This window comes from Strix aluco, chromosome 5 (genome assembly GCF_031877795.1).
Source record: "Strix aluco isolate bStrAlu1 chromosome 5, bStrAlu1.hap1, whole genome shotgun sequence".
In the NCBI taxonomy this organism is placed as follows: Eukaryota; Metazoa; Chordata; class Aves; order Strigiformes; family Strigidae; genus Strix; species Strix aluco.
The window spans coordinates 74,028,234-74,055,007 of NC_133935.1; the positions used below are offsets into that span (position 1 = coordinate 74,028,234).

The following is a 26,774-nucleotide window of genomic DNA, read 5'->3' on the forward strand; positions in this document are numbered from 1 at the left end:
TCTTGATCTCTAATAGAAAATGCATTTATTTAGTCATCAGAGATATAATAGAAACAGTTTGGAATATTCTTTTAATTTTTTTTAAGCATTTATCTTTGTTCTTGAGGTATTCGCCTATTGCAAATTAATCATGGATGAATCCTTCTGCTACTGGCAAGTTTTTACTTGTGAGGATGCCAGACAAATTGTCATGTTTTGATTCTCTGTGGGAAAATTTTTCTTAGTTATCCTTGAAATATCAAACTAGCAAGCACAGGGTTGATGATGTAAATACAAAACCTTCCCTTGCAGCAGCAGGTTGCTGTTGCTTCCTTAACCTGCTCTTGGCTGACAGGGCGATGCTGCACAAACTCTAAGAGTAGCATCCACTTGGATTCTTCAGGTTAAATGCTGAAGGCTTTAGATGAGGGAAAATCGCTGTGTGTTGAAGGAGAAACTCCAGCTTGTCCAAAGTCTGTAATTACACCACGCTTGCTGCGTTTGATTATTGTGTCAGTAACAGGGGTACCTGGCTGATCCCTGCCTTGGAGGCTTTCAGTGCCTGGGTGCCAGCAAGCCAGACTTGGCTGCTGCCGACTGGAAAATTTCTCTTCCCCAGCCCGCCCTTGCCACCTGCTGCCTCTGGTTGGGGAGCACCGGGGCTGGCTCGCTGCAGGGTAAAGGAGTTGGGGAAAGGGTGCTCCTGCAAGTGGGAGGACGGGACTGTTAAGGATTTATAGCGCATCTCAGCAAAAAACAATTCCTGTCTCCTGTAATATTTTGTAGTTGTGCTTAATTTCACAGCACCAAGCCCGTCATTGCAGCACACTGTGATCCAGTCAGCTAGTCAAGCATTAGCACTTCTCCCCTGGAGAAGTATATAATTTGTAAAGAATGGCCAAATACCTTCTTAAAACAATCTTTTTATTTATCAAGGGTAGGACATCTGGATTTTAAAAAACAATAATAATAATAACCAAACCCAAACAATTTTACTGAAGTCTGCCTGTCCTGAATGCTGTTCTCCTGTTGTGGGGTCAGCAGGGCCTTGCTTTTTGCAGTACTTAAGAGGTCTCTTGTGTGAGCATGAACAGTGCTTACACAAGGGCCTGACCTCTAGATGCGATGTTTGTAACAAATACATAAACTTCCTCCTTTTTTGCACTTGCCATTTGCTCTGTGTGGAAAAAAATAAGCTTTTACCTTGATTGGTGCTTGCAGATAACCTTCAAGCTATGAACCAGGCAGAGCCTGCCTCTCTGGAACAGCTGGGAGCAGTAGACCTTGCGCTACTTTTCAGTCTTCCGGTTGTTTTCCTTATAACTTTCCATTAAACTTGAAACAAGATAGTCACTAAGTAAATTGGGTCACGTGAATTCTTCATAAACCATTATAGAAGCAATCTCATGTCTGCCACAGAGTATTTCACCGAGTCATCTGAGCTGCTGTTACATACTTTACGTGAAAGAGCTGGGACACCTAATGTACCTCACACAGATGCTGGTGGTTGCTTATTGCTTAAAAAATAGTTTGAGATTTCTTGGTGAAATTTTCTGATAGATTATTAGTATTTATTTTACTCATTTTTACATTTTTCAGAGCACTTCATGGAGTTGATTTAGTTTAATTATCATTTGGCTTGATTACATTCACAAAAGTAATGAACTGGTGTTTTTCAAAGTGATGAAATCATTGTAACTAGCATAGAGAGGAACGATTTCCTCTTCCCTGACTTCTTTTTTTTTCTTTTAGCCTATGAAATGGTGTAAAGTTTATTATTTTTCCATTACAGAACGAAGACACGGTTCAATGTGTAAACCTTCCCCTTCTCCAGCTTCTCCAGCCTGCAATTCCAGGACATCCCTAGTACAGATGAAACCGAAATCCTGTATCAGCGGCCATAACCCTGTCAGCAGCAACTCAAAGCCATTCAAAACGCCCAAAGACAATCTACTTACCTCCAGTAGCAAACAGCACACAGTCTTTCCTTCAAAAGTATCACGGGATAAACCATGGTAAGTACCAAAATAATAGTTACTGAAGAGGTTGGTGTTCAAAAAAACAATTATATCTATGTATATTTCACAATAATTAAAAAAAGTACATATTCTCATCATCTAATTTTACAGTTGAAGCCTCTAAATTTCCTAAGGGAGAAAACAGGGATGTTTTTAAGTTAAAAAATATATAGGAAGAGGAAGAAAGGACTGGATTTTCTGATGTTCTATCAAATGTCTGCTTTTCTAAGATACATGTAGCAAGTGAGATATTGACCCAGTTTGCTGTCTTTCAGGTGCATCTTCCATTACAGTATCAGCCCTTAAAATTGATACTTTTAAATAGTAGGATAATTTTTGCAGAGTTCTTAATATTGGCTTATCTGATGTTCATGAAAACTTACTGGTTATAGTCATTTATCTTCAATAGCAGCTGCTGTTCATTCTGTATTTTGATAATGTTTGATGCGTTATAAGAAGACAGAAGAAAATTCTGGTTGCAAAAATCACTATTTTGGGGGCATCTTACATCATGTACTGTGATATATATACACATATAGGCTTTGAGACTGCCAGGCCCATCCTCCCGTGACTGTGATGATAGCAGCAGAGTTGCAAAAATGTAAATGAGAGCAGAACTGGGTCACTATTTTATCCCATAAGAAACTGTTTTGTCTTCAGTAATCTACAGAAAAGATGCTTTGTGATTAGGTCACTAGGTTGGTGACTCGAGATCTGGATTCAGTTCCTGGTTCTGCACGGGCTACTGTTACGCCTTAGTCTCCTCGGCCTCAGTTCTGTGTCTGTAAACTTGAGATAGTAAGACTTCCTTTTTCATAAGTTTTATCTACTTACTGTGTGAAGATCCTTCCCTTTTATATGTAATATCTAGCATAAGAAGGTCATGATTTTGGGTAGGGTTTCTGTACACGGCTGTCAAAGCAGTAAATATCTAATGCAAACCATTCACTCATGACAAACAACTCAAATTATGTTAAAGTAATAGCTCATGTCTTCTGCCTTGAAACAGGCACTAGTTGGTATGATTTCAAAGAGAACAGCTTCTGCCTAGCTGTAGAAGTTACCCTGCACTGGAACAAACTTGATCAAAGTCTAATCTTCCTATAAATCTGAACCCACCATCTCTGTAAGTGCGATGAGCACTGGGGACAATTATGGTATATAATTCTGAAAATAGAAGATCTGGGTGTTTAGATTACACACGCACATACACACAGATGACATAGAGGCTGTTCTAGTTAAGGTGTGAGTGCCTCATTTACTATTAAAAAAAGTAGTATTGACTGAATAGTGACCTTTTCTTCTGAATGTTGGAGAGGAATTTTATACAGGAGGTGATCTTTGTTTTTTTAAGTCTAATTAAAAGAAAATCAGAAAGGACTTTAGAGTATTAACACCACTGACTGTAAACCTGTTTCTCATCCTAGCGTTACAGACAGCAAGTTACATATCCACATTTCAGAATACTAACTGAATCTATAAACAATATCTTCCGTTCTGGCAACAGATGGCATTCTGTCAGTCAGTAAAAGCTGGAAGGGAACAAAATAACCGAGCATTTCCACCAATCTCTTTTCCCTTCATTGGGAACATCCCAAACATTTGCTGATGAACAAGGTAGATGTAGCTGTTTAAAACTGTTGTACTGCTCTGTTAATACTTTGGCGATGAATATGTCAGTAGTTGTACCTGTGAATTATCCAATTCTTGCAGCTCTTCTGGGAGATAATACTGTGGGTTTGTTTACCAGTGGGGAAAAATGAGGCATATAGTAGTTAAAGATATTGTAATCATCACATAACAAACCACAGTCTGAAGTGGAGATCAGTGAAATTGCCTTTCAAAATTTAGTGTTAAGTGCCTTAGATTACATGACTTGTTAAAGAATAAAACCAGTGTGATAATCATCACAGGTTATAGAGAGCTGACAGTTGTTATGGAAGAAAGTGTTTGTTCCCATTCCATTAGTGGAGTATAATTTTTATTTAGAATTTTAAAAATATTCAGCAGGTCTGATTTTTCTTAAAGGAGAAATTATTCATAAAATTTACTGTATTTTAAGAGTGTATCTTCCATTCAGCTGTCTGTACAAGCCATAGACTTTCACCCACTTATCTTTTAGAAAGAAATACTCAATTGACACAAATACATTTGTCTCAGCAATGCAAATAGGATTCATCATGTATCCAAGTGTGTTGTGGTTTATCATCCTCAGAAGCTTCCAGTTATTCAGTGCTTTTGTCTGTTACATTATAGTCTCATACCACAAATATTTACTTGACATAGGTTCTTCCAGACAGTTATCAAATTAGCTTAATTCAGGAGTGGTATCACTTGTGATGGTTGCTTTCCAGACCTGTAATAACCTTTGTTGTGCTTGCCTGATTCTTTCATACAGCATCTCTTTTAAATTTTAGGTGTTACAATTGGTAGTAGTATTTCAGCAATGGCCTCTGCAGCAGCATGGCCCAGTAGATCTGTCTGTTATCATGCCTGCCTGCATGTAAACCCAACTGTTCTGTTGTTTAATTCATTGTAGTTTTGGTTGAATCATCATCTTAAACATTGACCAAGTAGCTCTTTCTCTTCTTCACATCCTGTATTGCTCTAAGATGTGCTGCAGAGGTTCAGGTTGCACCTCAGAGAATGCTTTAAAAAGCAAAAAGCATGATCAGAATTTTTGTAGCCGCTGTTTTAATACTTCCCTTCCTGTAGTTGGAATATGAAGGATTATTGTGAATACATCATCCAGAAATATCTGTCAGCTCTGATTTTTTTTTCCCCTGGATCTCTCTAACATCGTTGCTATTAATATAGCAGTGCTTAGAGACTGGAGCAGTGCTGGAGCACCACTGCGCTGTGCACAAGATAAATGTAAACCATCGTTTGCTGAAGCTTGCAGTTGAGGTGGTAAAAGGGATAGCAAAAGGGTAGAAAATAGAGAGAAAAAGGCAAAGAATAATATGATTAGTAGTAACAATAATAGTGAACAAGTGATCATAATTGATAAGAATAGCCCAGATAATTACCCTTTATAAAAGGCATTCCTGCAGAGCCAGGAATTCTCCCCTCCCTGCTGACCTGCCCAAAGGATGCTGTTCATTTGCCGTGCCCCAGCACAGCTTCTGAGCACTGCCATGGAGGATTTTGGTGCTGTGATGCTCCCGGGTGTTCATTTCCACCCACCCCTGATCCTGAGGCAGTATAAAATTGGGGTGAAGTGTTAAGCGAGCCCTGAGATACCAGCTGAAGCAAGTCTCTATGACCTCCCTCCATGAGGATTAGCCATTCATTGCCTGCCAGAAGTTCTGAAAATGAAGAAAATGAAATGGAAATTATGTGGGTTTCATGAACATGTAGAAAGCTGACACTCCTGTAAACAGAAATAGGATCAAAAAGGTATACCTGTGGGTAATCATTTAAAATTTATAATGTCACTTTTCAAAGAATTTTTTTAATCATGTCTTAGTCTTTATTTCTTTGTGTTAGGAAATACCATTATTCATACTGAGATTGAGAAAGTGAAGGCTAGTCAAGATTTAAGAATATTCCTAATGCAGCATGGAACTGGAAACAAAATTCATCAGTTAACTTGGACCACATTTTCTAACACTAAATCATAAATACTTTATTACATTGTAGAGGCGATCCCAGCAATGCAGAATAGAGCAATGTTTTGCTTTTCAATGTTTGTGAATTTCTTTTCTTGCAAATTTGGAAAAAGTTGAATGAGTGGCTGAGATTTTAGAATAAATATAGTTATGACCAAAAAAAAAAAAAAATCCAACAGCAAAATTACCTAACAGCAAGGAAGAATAATTTTTAAAAGCCTGAAGAAAGGAAAATGGAGGTAATAAGGAACTCCAGGTATGAGGAGTGTTGTGACATACTACAAGTATTTTTCTTGCTTGGGAATGACAGCGACAAGCAATGGCTTGGAACTAAAAAAAATTGTCACAAGATACTTAGGAGGGAAATTCACTCTTGTTTTGGGAGTTTGTCGCAGGTTCTGCTGAAGGAGTAGTTAGAATAGGGTAAGATAGAATAGAATAGAGTAATTTCAGTTGGAAGGGATGTACAGTGATCATCTAGTCCAACTGCCTGACCAAGAACATGAGAAAACAGAAGGAAATTAATTATCTTATCTGGAAAAGAGAATGGACTTTTGAAGCCTGTCATGAGCAACCGTTTTGTATAGCCCTCAGATATTCTGCTACTCTTTTTCTGGTTCCCTTCTACTTCATCATCATTGGTATTGAACCGCTGGTCAGCAACACTGGAAGCCACGTTCCAGTATCAGTATAACCAAGGATGCAGGAAAACTAAATTTGCCCCTTAATCTTATTTACTGTATCCCTTTTTTAATATAAGCACAACAATACAATAAAAGCTCATATTGCTTATCCATTGTGACCACTACATATTTTTGTCACTATTTTCCAGTATGTCGTTTCCCTGTATTTCACTGCAGACTGCAGAGCTTGTTATTTCTGTGTAACTTTACATTTGCTTGTATTAAAATATTTTTTTGAATTAATGAACATTACCAAACACTCCATGCTACTTTTTATAATTGCCTTTGTCTCTTCATTATTTAGTTTCCCTCGATCCTGATTCCATCAGCAAATGTTATCACCAGTAATCTTGTATTTATTTATTTCTAAAGACCAGTGAAGCTTTCAGTCATGCCAGACTTGGTAATAATGGCTAAAAAGTCCCCCTAGCAAGCACTCTTATTGGATCATAAAGCTCTAAAAAACTAGGGTTTAATTTTATGTTGTTTAACATTTGCTTTTAAACTGTTCTTATTTGTGTTTTATAATGCCTTTCAAAAGTCAGAACATTTTCACAGTTACCTTTGTCAGCTTAACTGGTGTAACCTCATCAAAAAGTGAAACCAGATTTCTTTGCCAAGGTCTGATTTTCAACAAAACTGTGAACTAATTGTTTATCAGTTTATTTTTATTAGCTTTTCCATTATTTCTTCCAAGACACTGTGGATTGGGTTTTCAGTGTAGATGCAACAACAGCACTCATCTAGCTTCTCTAAGTTGCCAAATATTCCAAGATTCAATTAGAAATTAATATGCTGACACCCAATATCTCTCCAACTCTTTTAGAACTCATGGCCACATTGTCCAAATTTGCTTATGTAAAAAAAAAAAAAAAAAAAAAAAGTGTGATTTTTTTCAGCTGGCACTTACTCTTACTGAGGGAATCAAAAAACATTTTTATCTGATTAGAGAGTATTATCGTGCTTCCTTCTTAGTATAGAAGAAATACTGAACATTTCTGTCATTTTTGCATTGCTAATAACTAGTTTACTGTCCTTTAGGTAGATACTGCTCTTATTATTAGAACTTCTTTTGTAAAAAAAAGTGAACTTGTCTTTACTGAATACAGATTTTTCTCACCTATCTTTGGCAATCGTCTGCACTCCCATTTTTCTCATTTTTACTGATTGTCCTGTGCCCTTCCTTGGTTTTTATGTTTGTTGCATGTTGTTTTTCTAACTGTCCCTTTCAGCAGTTGTCTTTAATAAATCTAAAAAGGCTCTTCATTCAAAAATTCTTTTTATAATATAGTAAATAAGATTTAAAACCTTATTTTTTATTTTTCTAACAAACTTTTTAAACAAATCCTCAATTTTCACTCAAAAAAACTCAGTTTGGGGAAAGAACTCTCTTTAACCATCAAATATAAGTGTAAGCATTTATGATTTATTTACGTTTTTACTCCTTAGTAGTTGACCATGGTCACCAGTCCTGTGCAGCTTCCAGTTTGCCATTTGGTTATCGATTCATCTTTATGTGTTATGCTAAGATGAAACTAGAGTTCCTTAATGTTGAATGCAGTAGCCGCTTACATTTTTAAAACACAAAACAGAATGAAATTATCATCTGTAGCTTCTAAAATCTCAAATAATTTAGTGTAGACTGCCAGGAGTCCTATAGAACCTGTGTCTTCAGATACTGGAGTATTTTTCTTTTTCCTTCTACACTGCGCTGAAATGCATAATGCAGGTTGACTTGATCTGTAACAAGGGAGGGACCCTGGGCTTTTTCCTTAGCACAGTGATCCATCCATATGTGTCCTAAGATTTGAGGTTCTGAGCACTGCAAAACAGAGGAAGTTTTTTCATATTTATTAACCATATTTTACTACTAGACCAGATAATACACTTGACCCTTTCACTGTGCATCAGTACTTTGAATTAATATAGATATTAGAAACTGGGCATGAAGATTTGTTCATATGTGTCTATATAGTAAAACTACTTGATCTACATTTTTTAAAATCTCCTATTTTCAGAAAATGTAATTGCTATCTGTTTAAAAGCAAAGCAATTAATTCCACCCTGAGATGTAATTTTTGTCTGTTATTTAACTTAATAAATTCAGAGCAGTTTAAAAGAGTAGAGGATCAAATCCTCTCTTTCATAGCTCCATGTTTACATTCATTGAAATACTTAATGCAGTTCTGGTTTGTGAGTAAGTTATATTTTTTTTGCTTAGTTACTGGCCAGCACTTTACATTTTACTGTGGTCAGATCTGCATTCTGACTAGCTAACTGCTGTATTTATGGTACCACAGGATATGGAAGCTTCATGTAATTTAATTCCAGATCCAGAATATGTTTTGGTGTCTAAATCTTCTTTTTAGTTTTATATACATATTGTTTAGATCAAGGTTCATTTTTCTATGTTAAAATACCCTTAGAACAAAGACTAACAACTTTTCAGTATGGGAGAGTCAGCTCCAGCCACACACACCCCACTTCCTGATCATCATCTTCAGCAGCCCAGGAATGTCAAGACTTGACTTATTTTGGACCCTGCTTCTGATGTTTCCTAAGGGTGTCCCATGGGGAATGCCATCTCAAAGTCATCTTTTTCTGATTGTAGAAACTCCACACCTGTTAATCATTCCATCCATAGGAAGAATGCAGCAAAGGTGCGATTTTTCAGACACAGAAGTCTGAAATTATGTGAGACTTGTGAATGGGGGGTGGAAGCCTCAAACCATTCTGTGATGTGCAGAATTGGGACACTGACAATAATGTGGTCTCTGGCAAGAAACTCTGCTTACCTGAACTGCAACATGCCAGCATACTTCAGAATATATACTGATTTAACAGCAGTGGCGTGTTTAACAAATGTCACGAGTAACGCACTTGTAGAATGCAAAATTACTACAGTGATGTGCGAGAAGCAGATTGTTCTTTGAGTACTGTTCACTAATGAGTTATTTCACACTTTTTATAAATACATTTCATTTTACCTTTAAGCATGTACATCAAGTTAAACCGTTAAGATAACAAGAGATTAAAGAATTCTTGAGTTTTAAGTTTTTCTGCATGGGACAGCCTCCTTGACTGTCACCTTTATGCTGGGGATTAAAATTACGGAGATTATTTTAGTTCTGTGCAATTCAGAAAGGAAAAGATAGGAATACTGTTAAGGAGACTCTCATGCTTCTAGATCAGGAATTTCTTTTACCTTTTAAACATCACCATTGCATTTGTATTTAAGAAAACTTGTGTTTCTTTTGTTTGCTCAGTGTGGAATGAATTGTCATTTTTGCATGATCCATGTGTGAATTTGCTTACAAGGCAGATAGTCAACTACTTGGTAAAAGCAACTCTTCAGGCAGTGTATGGGAAGAACTGAATAAGTGAGATGTTTTCATTTGCGGCCTCCAATGAAACCTGGGCTTAAAGATCTGAGAATTTAGTTTTTCAAATTAATATTTTTTCTGGATTTGTTTCAGTAAGGAGGGGTATATAATTTATATATTAATTGGTAGCCACAAGACATCCAATCTTGCAGTTGTTGGGTAGGTAAAAAGCAGCTGTCGTTGGTTATTTCCTCATGCAGATAGGAGCTAGAAATGTTAATGTTGGAATTGAAAATCACTTGTCTCAATCTTTTTTGCTGCTAAATTAAGAAGAAAATGTTTGTTAGTGGCACAAATATGCTATGGTGGTAGTTAAGTTAGGAAAAGTTAATTATTGCAAACTTTACTCTGAAACAGCCAAACAAGCTAATTTTTTATTTTTCAGTTCATAATATTTTATTAAAAATACATTTTAGTAATGTTCAATTCATCAAAGATTTTAATTCTTCTAAAGGAACCACTGTTAAGATTTCTATACTTGAAAACTCTTTTCTCCTTGTTTCCAGAACTAGTATGTCATCTAGACACATCTGAGCAAATGAATTATTTTTGTGCTTGTTTAAAAATATTAATATTGTTAGCAAACTGCTTTGTTATCGTGGTGAGTTTAGTACAGCATACGCATAGCTGATATGTGCTTGTGTAAAGACATGAGACCATATATGTAAGGGGATATGTTTTGCTTAGTACCAAAGACTTATTTTGTTTATGAGTAGTAGGGGATTGGATCTTAAAAAAACAAAACAAAAAAATCCCCAAAAGGTTAATTTTCATAGTTTTCTACATTGCCAGGCTTTACAGATGCCTGGTTTTGTACACATTTAATTGAACAAAAATAGTCAACAATGGTACTAAGTATTCATTTTAGCCTGATCTGAAGATATTGTGTCACTTGCGTCGAAATTTTTGTATCTGTGGAAGGGGATTAAGTAACTGTAAATCTTTGGTACAGAAAATACAACTTGAAGATTTTTCTTTGGTTTTACAGCGTTCCTGTTCCAGTAGTCAGTCTAGAGAAAATTCCTAACTTAGTGAAGGCAGATGGTGCCAATGTTAAAATGAATTCTGCAACCACTACCACCATCACCTCCTCTTCAGCCTCTTCATCCACCATACCTGCTCCAACTTTGGTTAAATCTGGTTTGACATCCAAGTCAGTGCCACCGTCACCAGAAAAGATTCTGAACGGCAAAGGAATTGTAGCTCCATCAATAGACAAGAAACACCAAAATGGCACTAAAAGCAGTAACAAGCCTTACAAAAGACTTTCAGGTGAGTGATGTTGTAGTTCATCTTTGAGGTAGTCCGTCTGTCTTCATTAATATTTCTGTAACTCAGAAATAATGTACTAATAAAATGCTGTAGCCTGGTTTTGGTTTGATTTTTTTACTGTAAGATGCCAGTTTGCATATATGAAAAAGAAGGCTTTCATGCTCTTAGCACGTGTAAAATATTTTCAAAGTACACATTCCGTTTAGCTTGAAGTTAGACTGTTTAATGCGTTTCTCAACTGGTCAACAGGCCAAATACAAACTTTTAAGGAAGTAAATTCATTAAAACAGAAAGGCAGAAGGCTTCCTCATGCTATTATGTAATTTCAGTCTGTTTACAACAAAAGAAAATGTGCCTTGGTTGGGTGACTTTGGTATAGCCATGTTGAAAGTTGAGGTTTAAGGCGTCAACTTGGTTATCCACCAAGTCATGACTTTTTAAAGAATCTTCTTTCTTGGTTATAGAAATAGAATATAATAGAAAATTCTAAGATGATAGGGGAAATGGTGGGGAAGTCTTAAAAGTCATAATTCCCCTCCATCCTGCTGCCCTTGCGATTCACACGAGTGAAGGTGTTTGTAGCGTGTGAAGAAGTTTGTAGTGGCTTGATCTTTCTCAGGAACACAGGACAGTGGGGTTGTGGGAGTGACATTTAATGTGGAAATGCCCTGGATGGCCTTAGGCGGGGCTGTATTGAGGATGCAGGTCCCTGTGCAAATCTGCCACCGAAGCACAGAACACCCCGTCATGGAAGGGCAGAGGCTCTGTTAGAAAAGTTGCCATCCATTGGGAGGAAGAATTCTTTTCCGTGGAGTTCCCCAGCAGTGACCCATGCCAGCTGTTGAGCAGCGAGTAAAGAATTTGCCCCCTAAAGCTGAAAACACATTTTTGTTCTGAATGAAAGGATACCAAGTGTTTTGAGGAAATTTATTTTTTTTTTTTTTAAAGCAAAAGTAACTGACTCAAGTTTATGGCTTCAGAAGCTGTGCAGGGTCTATTCATCAGCTGGCAGTACTTTGTGATTTGGGCAGGAACTTCTTGTGTGTACTGAAAGGCTAATTTTGCTAATGGCAGCATGATCCGCGTTAGGTCGTCAGTTTGGCAGAAAGTTAGTTCACATGGTTTCTAAATGTGCACTAGTTATGAACCAAATATAAGTTGTACAAGATAAATGCTTTCATTTCCAGTTAATGTGTGACCTATTTTTTGACTGAATATCAGGTTTATTTTTTTCATTTTCTCAAATTTGGCACTTAGCCTATGGTACTGCCACCTTGGCTCGATTCCAGACCAGTGCGAGGTGTTTGCTAGGGCTGTGTAGGGTATGGAACAACGCCATTGCCTTAAAGGGCTCGGTACACTGATTGCTTTCTTAACTAGTTAAAGGTGGCATATGAAAAAACAGAACGACAAAACAAAAAATATGATGAGAAAGTAGCTGATTAGGCTTTTAAACCTTATTTCACTTGCGAATATCCAATTTGTTATCCTAATAAAAACTCTATATATTTTGCAGTTAATTTAAAATATTGGCTTCTTTTAACCTATTATTTCCTTTCATGGTTTAGATGCTGAATTTAGCTAATCAATTCTGAATTCCTGCTTGAGCAGTTGAAACTGATATTATTTGAAATACTTGTTTGCCTCGTGTCACCACATACCACTGCAGGGCTGTAGGTGATACGTGTACCTTCTTTGTACAGGTGCTTCCTGAAATGTGTTCGTAAAGGAGAATAATTTCTGTAGGGCTTTCCTTCAACTTGCTTGCTTTTTCTGTGGAGGTGACTCTATCGCTCTTCTGTCTTGAACCTGTCACTTACAGTGTCTTGTAGTCTAGGGAATGTTTCACTGGTGGAAATTTCTGCACAGGACTGTTTGAGCACTTCGATAGGCATTAGTTTACTTTTATATGGTTGACAAATCCACAGAATTGATACTTTTTTAAAGCTCCTCTGTCATTATCAGATTTAGAATCTGATCAGTCTTGCTTCTTCTGCCTCGTGTATTGACGCAGCAATGCAGTAATTTAGTGATGATGCAAATAGAAGTCCTGAGAGCACTGTAGATGAATTGCCTGTAGATTTTGTGTCACTGTGATGGATTCCTTTCCATTATTATACAGAACTGTGCAAAGGCTGAGAAAAAGATCTTGGAAGGTCAATGAGGTGATTATTTTAGATATCACATAAATTTCATTCATTTCACATTAAAAGAATGAGACATTGGCTAGGGCATTTAGGTGTCCCTCAGTTCGCTGCTATGAAACTGTACAGCTGTTAATTTTTGAAGCTTCTTAATAGGTCTGGCCAGTTTACATCTGTTTTCTTTCCTTTTTAGCAACTTCCATGCTCTCTCACACCATTTCCCCTACTGTGGCTAGAGTTTTTTTCTTTGCTGAGAGCTGGTGGTTGTTTGGGTGATGAATGAACCTGCCCCCTTTTCAGGAGCACTGTCATTGGTGAGAGAGAGGAAACAGCTTGTGGAACCACAAAAGACAGTCTGTAGCTGCCCAGCATAAATGGATCAGTGTTCCCTAGTAGCAAAAAAAAAATTTTTCCTAAATCTTCCTTAGTTCTTGTTCTCTTTGGGGTGAAGTTAAAGAATGCAGATGCCCAGTTTACACCAAGAATATCTGTTCTGTTGCAAACAGGAGTTTGAGACTATTCAGTTTTGGCCCTTCCTCTTCTTTCAGTGAGGTTATAATGAATGCTTTTAACTTTATCCACCGAACATGAAGAAGTGGAATCCGTTCTGGAGAAACAGCTTTCTGAAGTTGTGCCTGTGCACAAGAGTCTAAGGCTTCTCACAACATTTCCCAATACAGAGGTAGTGAGAAGCTGCATTTCGTTATTGGTAAGAAGGTGATAATCTTCATTTAATGTGTTGCCCAAACCAGGCACATCTGTAGCTGGCAATTAGATGTCCATGATTTCCCTGGAACAGCCACACATGCTTCAGCCGGGAGAAGTGGTTTTCTGTTTGTTTAGTATTTTCTGTTTCTCAGGGAAAGCATGTTATTTTGTTGTTCAGTAGATGCCGGAGGTTTCCACTTTTTCTGACTATAATTCCCTGTGTTGATTTTACCTCTGTATGTTTTCCTAGTAACTGCCTTTGCTCTAATCAGTCCTGCAAGTCATGCTTGGTTGGGACACTCTTATTGACAAGGAGCAATCTGGATACTCCCAAAGGGAGCACTTTGATTTTTGAAGTATGCTTTCCTGTTGGTCCAAAACCGTCCTCTCTTGGTGACTTTCAGAACACATTCCACAGCCTTGTGATTACCCTCAGGATTTTTGCATTTGAAGGCATTTTTATAAGTCCATATAGTCTATTTAGTTTGTTTTCTAATTTGTGTTGAAGGTTTTCAGGCGGGTGATTCAAGAAACTGTGATAGGAACATCATATACTCAAAAACCAGGAGCAATTAACTGCTTTAGTTCATGAACATGCGTTTTCATCCATTAAGTATGGAAAAATGTTTATTATACTTAGCCATACACAGCAACTTTTTGGAGGGTTTTTTTTGTGCTGTAATGGCCACAGAAATCACAACTACTTGTGACAGATTTCAGTCCCTTTGTAGATTTCACCAAAAAAGCAGTGCCAACTGTTTTTTCCAAGCTCACTTTTTGGTATGTCTCTGCTAACAGGTTGATAACATAACCGTTTAATGTTTGTTTTATCACTTTTAAGCCCATATAGCAGAATACATAAAACTGCTAGTAATTGTGATATCTGGACAACAGTTGTTGTCTAACATAGGCTACTTGGTCTCACGTTTCTTCCAGCTGTTCTACTCGCTGGGATGCTGTCATAACATTGTAACATAGCTGTGAATTGCTGCCTTCGTCTTTGCTCTGATTTGTTTGTTTATAAAGAATTTTTAGATCCTCGGATTAAATGTCGTATTTGAGTACAGGATGTTTATTATATCTGAATGTAACACTACTGTATAGTGAAGATAGGCTTTGGCAAATAGTTTATATTCCTCTACCAAACAAAAGCAAACCAGTCTGCCAATTAAAACATATGATGTCAAGGTATATAAAGATAATGGTAGATTTTTGGTGGCATAAACTTAAAAGTGTATGTCCATAGTTTTGTTACAGCTCTGTAATGCAAGCCCTAAAATTATATTAACATAACCTAAAGGAGGTGATGCTATCTGTGGTATATAAATACTAAAATATTAATGAAAATGAAATATGCAAATACAGCATATTAAATATTAATGCACTTTTAATGTTAATCATGAGTAGAACTCATGTAAATGCCTTTTTTTCATAATCTCTGCAAACTTTAAACTCCATGCCTTGCTTCACTTAGGGAAATAATAACTAACATGCACATTTTTTTTACACAGATTTAGGGGACAGATTTAACAAATTTTGCTTTTAAAATGCCACTACGAATCTTGTATTAACTTCTGAGACACCATAGGTTGTTTTTTCAGATTTTCTGAGTATGTCAAAGAAATGTTGTTCAAAGCACTTGTGATATTTAGTCTATATGTGTCTTAGCCAAAGTCAGAAGCTAGATTTGTAAATGCTATATTTCACGGCCTCGGAGGCAGCCAGTGTTAGAGAGGGAATTGAACTCAACATACAAGGACAAAAAAACGCACAACTGCATGTGTGATGCATGTGGCACTATTACAGGATGCTGAGGTTGGGATCAGTCGTTCAGGTTGAGCCTGGTTGAATTAAGCTCTGTCGGGCAAAAATTATAGCTACTCTGGTTAAAATTTCTGTACTAATCTATTTTTTTTCTCCTTTTTCTACCTACCCCCCCCGTCAAACAGAAAGAGAATTTGACCCAAATAAACACTGTGGAGTACTGGATCCTGAAACAAAGAAACCTTGCACAAGATCGCTCACCTGCAAGGTATTTTTCTTAGAAGATAAAATATCAGATGCTTTGTTATAGTTTAAATCCTACCACAGTAGTTTGAGAGGTCATACCTGCTCCTGTCTTACAGACAATGGGTATGGTATTCAGACGCTATCTTCAGGTAATTCTTTTGAGTAATTCTGTTTCTTTGAATCAGAGCATCTGCATTATTCCACTGATATTTCTAAAAAGATTTTTTTTTCTTGTCATTTTGTTATGCAAAAAGCATTAACGTTTCATGTAGAAGCACAACTGTTATTTTAAATGCTCCTTTTTTGGTTCACATGTGCAACAATGTTGAAGTATAGTCAATTTTTACTAAAAATTAACATGATTTTTGTATAATAAATTACTTGGAGGCTGCCCTTATGATAGTAATGTCTCATGTCAAAAAGTAGCGGCAACGTAAGACATTTATAATGAACATGTGTATGTGCTGCCTGTCAGTAGAGATGATCAGTTAAATTTGCTTTAAAATATATTCACATTTTTCAATCCAATGAAATCAATTTCTCATTGTAAGTTAAGAGCTACAATGATGTTACTTCTTAATATTTTAAAATTATTGGAATTATATTTTCTGTCTTGGAAAAGGTAAGTCAATAGACTCTATTATATGAACATTGTTGCAAAAAGTAATTTTAGCCTTGATGTTGGCATTCCTTAAGAATTACTTCATAAATTATCAAAGATAATGTGGAATAACAGCTTTATTTCCATAACTGTGGCTAAAGTTGTTTGAAGTAGATTTTATCTTTTAGAGTTGTGGTGTATCGGAAGTATAGAGGACTCATAAACAATGTCATGCACACACAAATGCTTTTTAACCACCCTATTTTTAGACTCATTCACTTAATCATCGACGAGCAGTTCCAGGCCGTAAAAAACAGTTTGACATCCTTCTAGCTGAACACAAAGCTCGATCCAGGGAAAAAGAAGTTGCAAAAGACAAAGAGCATCCACCATCTGCAAGGGAAAGCTATCAGAGCCAGCCCACACCAGCACAAGACTCTCTGTCAGGATCCTCAGTGAACTCTGGGCAAGAATCTAAAGTAACATCTCCTGCAAAATCTAGACCACCAAATTCTGTACTTCCAAGGTAAGCAGTTCTCCAGCGTGGAATGTTGCATTCTGAGGGTGCTGTAAGAAATGTCTTAGTCTTTAATACAGCTTATTTTATAAGCATTTGATACTTCTTTAATGTATTGCATGATAAAACATATTAACATAAGAATTTCTGCTAGCAGTAGAATAGACTATGCTTATATTAACCTAAGTCTGTCCATGGTAGCCTGTGGTCTGATCGGAAATGAGGCATGGAGTGGTGTCCACCCTTGGCTCGGAATCTCAGAGTAACTGCATTTTTTGACTAAAATGGTCAGTAATAATTAGGAAAGCTTACATTCAAGTCATTCTGGCACATTTGGGAATAAAAGTCTATTTACATGAATCAGGGTAGGTATCAGTGGTGAAATTCTGCACCTTCGTGTAGAATTCTTCTCTGCAAATACTTCACCAATTACATCAATGAAATACCTTGTAAAAGAAGGTGTAATTTAGTGTAAATGACAGTCTAAGCAGCTAGTTCTTAAAACTAATGATTTGAAACTGTCCATAGCATGTCTTTCCTCATTTTGAAGATTTTTCTTAGAAAGGACTAAGACAGTCTTCAGAAAGACAATGCAGACTTCTAAAGACATCCCTTTAGAAAAACTAGCATGAAGTGTTGGATCTACTGAATTCTAATTATCCTCTAGTAAATTTCCCATATGTTTTGTTTGTTTGGGGGTACTAGTTTTGGCTGGAGTAGATAAAGCTAAACTAGATGGTTTTGTTCATACTTATTTTGTTTCATATTTCTTTTCTTTGCAGAAGCCTTGGTCAGGATTGGGTGCCCATTTTGGGGCTTTTGTAGTAAGATAGTCTCTATTTCAAAGAGATATTTGTTATATTTGCTATCTCAAGTCTTCCAGAGACAGCCATTTCAAATGTTTTCTGTGTGTTCATCAAGCCATAATGAAATTTTATTCATACAAGGCAGAGCTGGGCCTTAACAGGGTTTGAGTGAAAAGACAACGAGAGAATACCCATAGATAAATTGGTGAGAACTCTGCATAATTCTTGTAAAAGGAGTGACCTTACACAGTTCTTACGTAGAGAGGAGCACAGAGGGATGGGCAGACATTGTTTGTAGTAGGTGTTATAGTCAAAGAAGCAAAACTGGAATGCGATTCAGTGAGAGTCAGCTGAAGAACTAGCGAACGTAGTGGTACATGAGGAGGAGGATTTTAGCAGTCATACATTGTGTTTGTACAATCTGCATTTCTGTTTCTGCTGCAGTGCCTCTGTTCTGTCGTCCTGTCTGTTTTTCAAGCAGCCGTGCCAGAGGAAAGCCTTGCTATCTCTCTGCTGGGAGCCAGCAAGCCTGCAGCGCTGCTGCTGGAAGAGGTTGTGTGAGTGCTCCCTGCTCTGCTGAGGCAAAGCTTGCTGGTTTCACTGATGGTGACCTGGCTGACTCTTCCTGAAGGCTAAGGAGCATTCACACAATCTGTCCCTCGCATCAGCAACTGCAGCAATTATTTCTGGCTGATGGACATTGGTGAGCAATCCCTGCTCAGTTCAGAAGAGGGCACCTGTCCACAGTCTTAGCGACTGCTGTGTCCTGACAGCATAAATTCATGAGATTGAAGATCTTTGGATTTTGCTCAACGCAGATATCTCCTCCAGCCTCAGAGGTCCACATACAAACTTGGTTGTACAGACTGTAATTGAGAATCCTTTTCCACCCTGATTTCTAATCTGTTTCCAAGCTACCTTTGAAAGGCATGGCACCATCGCGCCCTGTAGTGCAAAGGCATTCCCACTTTGTTTTATTGAATTTTAGACAAAGGTAAAGGAAACCTACGTACTGCAAGAGGTCCTCCCAGTTACTTCACTTACTAATCTAGCTGTAGAGGGTGTCAGCTAAACACTCTGGTTATATTTCACTCATTTCAGTAGGATTTTGGTATGAAATAGAATTTCATGACTGGACCCTTGGGATTAATCAAGTAGCAAAGTAATGGTGCAATGTAAGATTTTGCACATCTGATTTTTGTTTGCATTTTTAGCATTCTTTGTCTCTTAAGATCTGAAACTCAACATCTTGGCAAATTTAAAATTTCAGGCAATACAAAGGTGTTTCTGCTAACATTAACTTGATGACCCATGGTATGTTTCTGACAAGACCAAATGTCAGCTATTCTGTATCTTTTACCGTCCTTCTTTATCTGATCATTTCTGGTATAGTTTACTTTGATGCTTGACTCCATCAGGTAGGTTTGCAGAGACTTTGAACACTGATGATTTAAATGTATATTCTCCTTCTAGACCGTCATCTGCAAATAGCATAAACAGCAACAGTTCTTCAAACCACAGTGGGTACGTACCAGAACTGCCACTGCCTTCCATGGGAGGAGATTTAACGAGCAGATTGTCCAGTGATGAAGGAGAAGCGGATGGAGCTGAAGAATCTGAGAAATTAGACTGTCATTTTTCTGGACACCATCCCAGACCTCTTGGGGTATGTGTCTGTCTCTGGCATGCCTTGCCGTTATTCTCATGTAATTAGAGAGGGGAGAAAAAAGAAGTTAGTGAAAATGTAAGGAATGGGGACCATACATTCTGAAAACTGTATTCTAAAGAGAACAAATACATTTAACAGAAAGTAGTATGGATGGGATGATGTTGGAGGAGAAGACTGGTCAGTTCATAGGTTGCAGGACAAGATGAGCAGCAGAAAATCAGAAGCTCTAGTTTTAGATTTTCGTCTCAGTAGACTGCAACTCGATGTAATTCTGCTAAACTGAGGAAAGTCGCATTGTTTTAAATGTGACATGAACAGATAATCTCTTTGTTGTCATAGTTCTTATGAAACGGGATCTTGCAGTTGGTTATAGCTCTGAAAATCACACAGCAGCAAAGGGCTATTACAGTGCTTTGTTGATTTTTGAGGTCTGGTTTGAAGCAGTAATTAAATATCATTTATGTGAGTGTATGTGGACTTAGAAGCTATTGCTTCATTCATCTAAAAATGGAAAGTCTAGAGCACAGCATAGCCCATCTGCTCTGGTGGTGGCTTAAGTATGTGCTTCTCTGGCAGCTGTTTTTGTCTTTCTCCTGTGTTAGAAAGTTCATTGTAAGTAGTAAGAGCTGCATTGTGCCATTGTCTCTGCAATGTGAATTTGTTTACACTGTACAAAGCGAGAAGCAACTCTCAAACTTCTAAGCAGTTGGTTCTCATCAAAACTGAGCCAAGGAATAAAATTAATGAAGATGTCACTTATGTGTTTTCCATATGATATGCAGAATAAAACAAACACTGTGATAACTGTAGCATTGTCTATATTCCCTAGAGCAAAGGAGAACTTGTTACTGTCAGACACCAGGAAAAAGTATGAGCCAAACATAAAATGACCGTCAGGTGAAATTCTGTTTTTGATTCTTACACAGAAAATAAGAATTATTATAGTCCATATAATATTCTGATATGCAGGAACATCCTGCTTCTTTGATTCTCTTGTGTTCTACTTTGTTTTTGCGGACTGCTTTATGAATTAAAAACTTAAAACTCACTGCATGTGTGTCCACACAATTTAAAAATAATCTAAGTGCAGCCGGTTCTTGTACAGGCACTGTCAGTGAGGCATGGCTGTCCATAGCCATTTTGTTTTAGGATCCCAGTTCTGTTTCAAGGCAAATCCCACTGAGTCATCTGTTCTTTGAAATCTTAGCATCTCTCTGTTGAAGCAGTTCCTGATAGTGCAACTGTTCTTAGTCTGTATCAACATGAAGTCAGAAAAGGTGGTGTAAATTGCCTTCAGCACAGTTCATGCTAACTTGCTAAATTTCATATTGAAGTGGACTTTCTTTACAAAGTCCTTCTCCTGGCTAGGTGGTTGTAATTGATGGGGAAAAGGTGGTAGCTTCTTAAACTACCTCTTAGTGGTAACTGATCTGTGTCACTAGGAGGTGAGGCCAGTTTATCAACTTACGTGGTGGTTTTCATTAACCAGGTTAACCTTGTCCTGAAACAGACTTAAGATAAACAGTTACAGTTGCCACTCACTGTCTGTTAAGCTGAAAAGTACTTTAAATGGATGTTTTTGTACTGCATCAGTAGCTTCTGTTCTCAGCCAGAATTTGTGTGACTTGGTCCCTGCATGATGGAGAGCTGTCTTGTTTTCTGAAGATGATTTGTAACAGGTTTCTCTCCCACAAATAGGTGTTGCGGCAGTTCTCTACGTAATGTGAGATCAGTAAGACTGAACTGAAGAAAGAGTAGATTCCTGATCATACCATTTCAGTGTAGTAGGACTTTTCAGGAAGTTCTTCAGAGGAAGCAGTGCAAATACTCCTGAGCTCTGCAGAATTCTCAAAATATTTACTACTCCTCTAGATGATTTTCATACACTGTGAAGAGTGTATCCGGTGTTCTGTTGTAGCGCAGGTGCCATGGATGATAATTTTTTTTTTTTCTGAAATGTCACTGGTTTGTTTGTTTATTAAATAGATACTAAAGATGCTCCCATTGCACCTTTTTCCTATTTAGTTATATTTTTATTCCTGTTACACAATTACGAGATTTAATGTGCACAGAATGGTGTAACTTGTCTTTCTGAGGCAGTAAGAGTATTATTAGCCAGAATTGTTTCCTTAACAGTACCTTAGCATTTATATTCTTCCCCTGTCACGCATAGGTACCTAATAGTAAACTGACTTGTTAGTGAAATATAAAGTATACTTTACACTAAGCTGAAACATTATGTACATATTTGATATATCATGCAAAAAGTATTTATGCTGTAGATAGTGAAAAACACCTTTTTAAAGATGTTTTATATGCATGATACAAATTACAAAGGTGTTTCTTGACCTGTAAATGATGATCGTTTTATAACATAGAAATATTTTTTATAAACAATGTTGAAATATCTTTTCTTTCAGTTTTGTTCATATGGCAGTCGCTTAATGGGAAGAGGGTACTATGTCTTTGATAGAAGATGGGACCATTTTCGATTCGCACTAAACTCCATGGTAGAAAAACACTTGAACTCACAGATGTGGAAGTAAGTGGGATTTTTACACTTGGTGGGTGGTTTAACATTTTTAGTTCTGTAAAAGTTCTAAGTTAAACGCTCCATAGGAAGCGTTCGTAAAATTACCTCTGTATTAAGGCACAGCAGTAATATGAGTACAAATTTTTTCTTCTCTGTTAAGGAATATGCAGCACAACAAAACAGTCTCCTGGCATAAATTTCTGCCAGATTTAGGACTTCTTTTTAGTCCCTCTGAATCTGGAGAGGAATAATTCAGTAGTTCTGTTAACATTTCTTAAAAGCATTAAAGCTCAGTGTTTTCTGGGTTTGGAGATATGTTTTGATATCATATCATTTTATAACACACAGGTTAGATTTTGCATAGATTTTTATACCTGTATCATGCACCCATATCACCCGTTCAGACTTTGCTCTGTAAGACTCGTGTTATAAGATAAGGAGCTCAGTACACATTTGCCTGTGCGTAAGATGGAATATGATATTTTTTTAGTCCATAGTGCCCTTTCTGGCTTTGGGGGTCTTAAAATTCTGATTATTAGTCGCTATCGAAGCACCTCTATATCACGTACACACGTTGCAAGCACTATAGGCTTTGGCTACACAGATACATTCAAATAGACTGCACTTCTAAAAAAAGGTGCTAATTCTTTTTAAAAAAATAGGTATTTGAAAAGCTCATGGCATCTGCAGATAGGATTGATTTTTTGGGGGGGTATTCTGCTACAGAATATGCATTCTTCCAATGTAATGACACTAAAGTGCAGTGTTTCATATCACTGTTTATTATCAGGACTGTGTTATATTCATTGGATGCCAGCCATTAGATAAACAAGGTTTGATTTTTATTTAAATATATTTTTGAAACACTAAAGCTTGACTTGTCTGACTAACCTGGTAACTTGATGATAACAGTGCTACTGTGCTGGGAGACATAGTTTGGAAGTGGTCGGGTTTGCCGTAAAAGGGCCAGTTTCATGTCTGTTTAGAGACAGATCACACTTGATCTGCAAGGGGTTCCTCTCTTCTTCTTGGTAAATTTGGCTGTTAACTAGTGTCTGTCGCCTTCCACAAATAAAACTGATTTGGTTTCCTTAAATAGGAAGATTAAAACTTGTTATCTATTGGCTTTGTTTGTCAGGAGAAAAGATACTCAGGCATCTGAGAAATTATGTCACTAGTACCACTACTATCACAAAACCCAAAAATAACCTCTATGGTAGTTATATGATACAAGAAATAAACAGGCCTCATCCTGCTCCCACTAAATCCAATTGTAAATGTTTTCCAGAATTCTAGCTGTTTATGTAATCTCTAATATTTTAATGAATTCCGTCCGTACTTACTTGTCTGTGTAACACAGGAAGCTGACAGTGCTTAACCCCTATTGTATTCTTCTATTGTCCTCAACACTGCTCTGGACTGATCTCTTCCTGTCTTCCCCGAGCAGGGGTATGCGTAAAGCTGTTAATTTATAATGGGAGCTAGCACAGCTCTGTAGCTGTGCCTCATCCAGCTGAGACAAAGAGTAAAAGGATGCAAGGCCATATTTTGAGAACAATAATAACATTTACAAATTACTTTTTATCCCTAGTTCTCAAAGTACTTTACAAAGGTGGGTAAGAGTTATTTGCCCTTCTTTAAATTAAACTGAGGAGCATATCTGATAAGCAGCTTTGTTTGCGTAGCAAGTCCCAGGCAGTAGGACTTCCTCATTTCTGGCGGCATGGACTGTATGTAATCCCTTATGTAATTGTGCTATAAACAGTCTCCTGTCTGACAGTCTCCATAGGAAGAATACCAGGAGAGAACACTTGTAATTAGGATTTGATTTATGATAAAACAGCACACCCAGTGCTGCTCTTTTATCATACTTCTTTGAGGGCAAGAATAAGCCTTTAAAAACTGAAAAGGTGTCAGTAGTGAGGATAACAAGGACAGAGTTATGGTGATGTACAGCTTCTTAACAAAGAGAAATAGGATTAAACTGTGAATTAAATTTTAGTCTAAATAATGAGAAAAGCTCACATGATAATTTTCCAAGAGACATTATGGAAGTCTGGTTCGTTCTTAACACTGGACTACATAAAATAATAGAAGATAACGGCTGAACAGAAAGGAATTTGAATACATTATACTAATTTCATAGGTAATATTATTAGATTTTATTCTCAGAATAATATTCAACTAGTTATAAAGCTTATCAAGCATTATTTAATGTTTTGTCAATTTTTCAATATCAATTAAATTAATCAATAACTTACCTAGTTAACCCCATCTAACCAGCTCTCAAATGAGTTGTGGGGAATAGCACTGCATTTGGAAAAGAATGAGCTTTCCTCTTTAAGGTCAGCAATTAAATGCTTCACAGCCCCCCAAACTGGCTCATGTACTACCCTCATCAGATCTAACCTGTGAGTTCAAGTTGATACTGAATCTGTTCCACAACTTGAACTTTCAAGCAGAACATAAGCAATGAATGAAACATAGGGACTAGAATGTTTATAGATACCACCATCAGGCATTTTATTGGCATTTTTTATTTGTTTGGCAAAATAGGAGAGGAAAAAAGGAAATTAAAGTTGTAATACAGTAATTAAATTGTGACACTATGAACTTAATTGCTACATGGGGCACTTGTGCTGAAGTGGAGCTCAGTTCTGGTCTGAGTTACACAATTTAGGGCTCATGTGCCATGACAGAATTTTATAGGGAAAATTACGCTGCATAGTTCTTTACCTAATCATCTTCTGTTAGGTCTCTGCTGCCTTCACAGATTTAATGTGCCTCATTTCAAAATAATTTTTTAGGAAAATATACTTCATAATCCACATTTCCCTAATCTTTACAATATTAAAACACATGTGGTTTGAGTTTTGCTCTTTGTATTAAATCCCAAAGAACTTCATACTGGAATTGCAAGTTTAAAAAGAGGAAAATAAAAATCCCAAGTAAAAGCATTTTTAAGCTGTTGTAGAATGCAGAGCTGATTTTGAACTGTGAATATTAAAATATATGTGATTGGTGGAATAGGAGTCAAAATTAGAATGAACTAGTTTTGTCTTTTTTAATAAGTCAGTCCTTCCCAGAAATTATTTCCTTTCTGCATTGTTCGGATGGAATTTTTATGTATCTAAATCTCTTCTTATTTTTTTCTTTTTTTTTTTTTTTTCTTCTCTATTTAGGAAAATTCCTCCTGCAGCGGATAGTCCCATGCCTTCTCCAGCAGCACATGTCTCCACTCCTTTTCCAGCATCAGTCTTACAGCCTTTCAGCAACCCCAGTGCGGTGTATATTCCTTCAACACCTATCAGTTCAAGAATCACTTCTTCTTCTTACATAATGACATCAGCCATGTTATCAAATGCAGCCTTTGTGACAACGTCAGATACAAATTCCATTATGTCACACACTACAGCTTTTCCTCATGTGGCTGCAAGCCTAAGTATCATGGACTCAACTTTTAAGGCGCCATCAGCTGTGTCACCAGTGCCAGCAGTCATCCCTTCCCCATCCCACAAACCATCCAAAACAAAAACCAGCAAATCCTCAAAAGTGAAAGACCTGTCATCTCGGAGTGATGAGTCTTCAAGTAACAAAAAGAAAAAGCCGCAGTCGTCGTCATCGTCGTCATCATCGTCCTCATTATCTTTGCAGACATCTTCCTCGTCTTCATTTTCAGGGTCCCACAAAAAGAACTGTGTCCTGAACCCCAGTTCAACTTTGAACTCCTATCAGGCTACATCTTCCTATAACAGTATGTCTGTGCACAATACAAATAACGGAACAAGCCCACTCAGTGCCAAATCGGAGCCCTCAGGACGGACTTCATTATCAAGTAGTTCAACAGACTCAGTGAAACATATGAGCATGGTAGTAAGCAGTATTGACTCTTCTAATCTGTCTGTATCTTCTCTTGTGCACCACTCAGGGGACCACTCCCTGGGAGCACATAATGCAGTGTCTTCTCTACCCCTTTCTTTTGACAAATCAGAAGGAAAAAAACGTAAAAACTCTAGTTCTAGTAGCAAAGCCTGTAAAATCACTAAAATGCCTGGTATGAATAGTGTTCATAGAAAGAGCACTGCCAACCTTATTTCTGCGGTGCCAGATCCTACAAGCAGCTCCATCTCTCGGCAGGTAAGGGACTCTTCCAGTTATTTTTTTGCAGGTCATGTCTGACTGACTTGAAATATTTCATGCATTCTGAAAAGAAAATACTATGTTTGCTTCAGATGGTTTTTCATCTCACAGCTTACTTTCTAGGTTAATACAGAAACATATTTGTATTTGTTTTGTACCAATCATAGAAAGATGTTTTGAGAGTTTAAAAAAAAAATATATATCTACTTTCTTAAAATAGTCTTATCAGATTTTTTTTATTCAATTAATAAAGTAGCCATTTGTATCTCTGAAAGTAAAATCGAATGTCCAGAATGGATAAATCATTTTCAGAAATTAATCTTTTATCTTAATTCTCATCTCTCTGAAATAAATTGTGTCATTAAAACAGGAAGATAAGAGTCAGCATTTCTGTTTGTTTCATTTCCCAAACTTGTTGCTGATTCATTTCATAATGTTATGCAAGCCTGCTCATTTCTCTTATGTAAAATGCCTACATCTGCCTTTCCCCTGAGGAGAGTCTGAGATGCCTCACCTCAGATGCTATTTCCTGTTTGAAATGGGAAAAATTAAGAAATTACAATCTTAACCAGATGACCTTAATGGACATTTGGTTATCTTTTTTAGTGTGCATGTGTTCATAGTATTGAAGTCAGTGCAACAGATAAGGCTACACACTCTTACTTCATTGTCACTAGCACTAGACCTTTGACTTCTCTTT

The 26,774-nt window shown here is 37.1% G+C and overlaps 1 protein-coding gene across 9 annotated transcripts in view; it reads left to right on the forward strand.

Annotated features, from left to right (window-relative positions):
- Window positions 1-26,774, forward strand: part of ATXN7L1 (ataxin 7 like 1) — a 120,279-nt gene that overhangs the window by 84,042 nt on the left and 9,463 nt on the right. For all 9 annotated transcript variants that reach the window (XM_074827808.1, XM_074827806.1, XM_074827805.1 and 6 more), the window contains 7 exons: window positions 1,772-1,994; window positions 10,663-10,946; window positions 15,748-15,830; window positions 16,679-16,935; window positions 19,206-19,398; window positions 21,822-21,943; window positions 25,117-26,071. In XM_074827808.1, coding sequence (XP_074683909.1) covers window positions 1,772-1,994; window positions 10,663-10,946; window positions 15,748-15,830; window positions 16,679-16,935; window positions 19,206-19,398; window positions 21,822-21,943; window positions 25,117-26,071 — 2,117 coding nt within the window. The remainder of the gene's footprint in view (window positions 1-1,771; window positions 1,995-10,662; window positions 10,947-15,747; window positions 15,831-16,678; window positions 16,936-19,205; window positions 19,399-21,821; window positions 21,944-25,116; window positions 26,072-26,774) is intronic.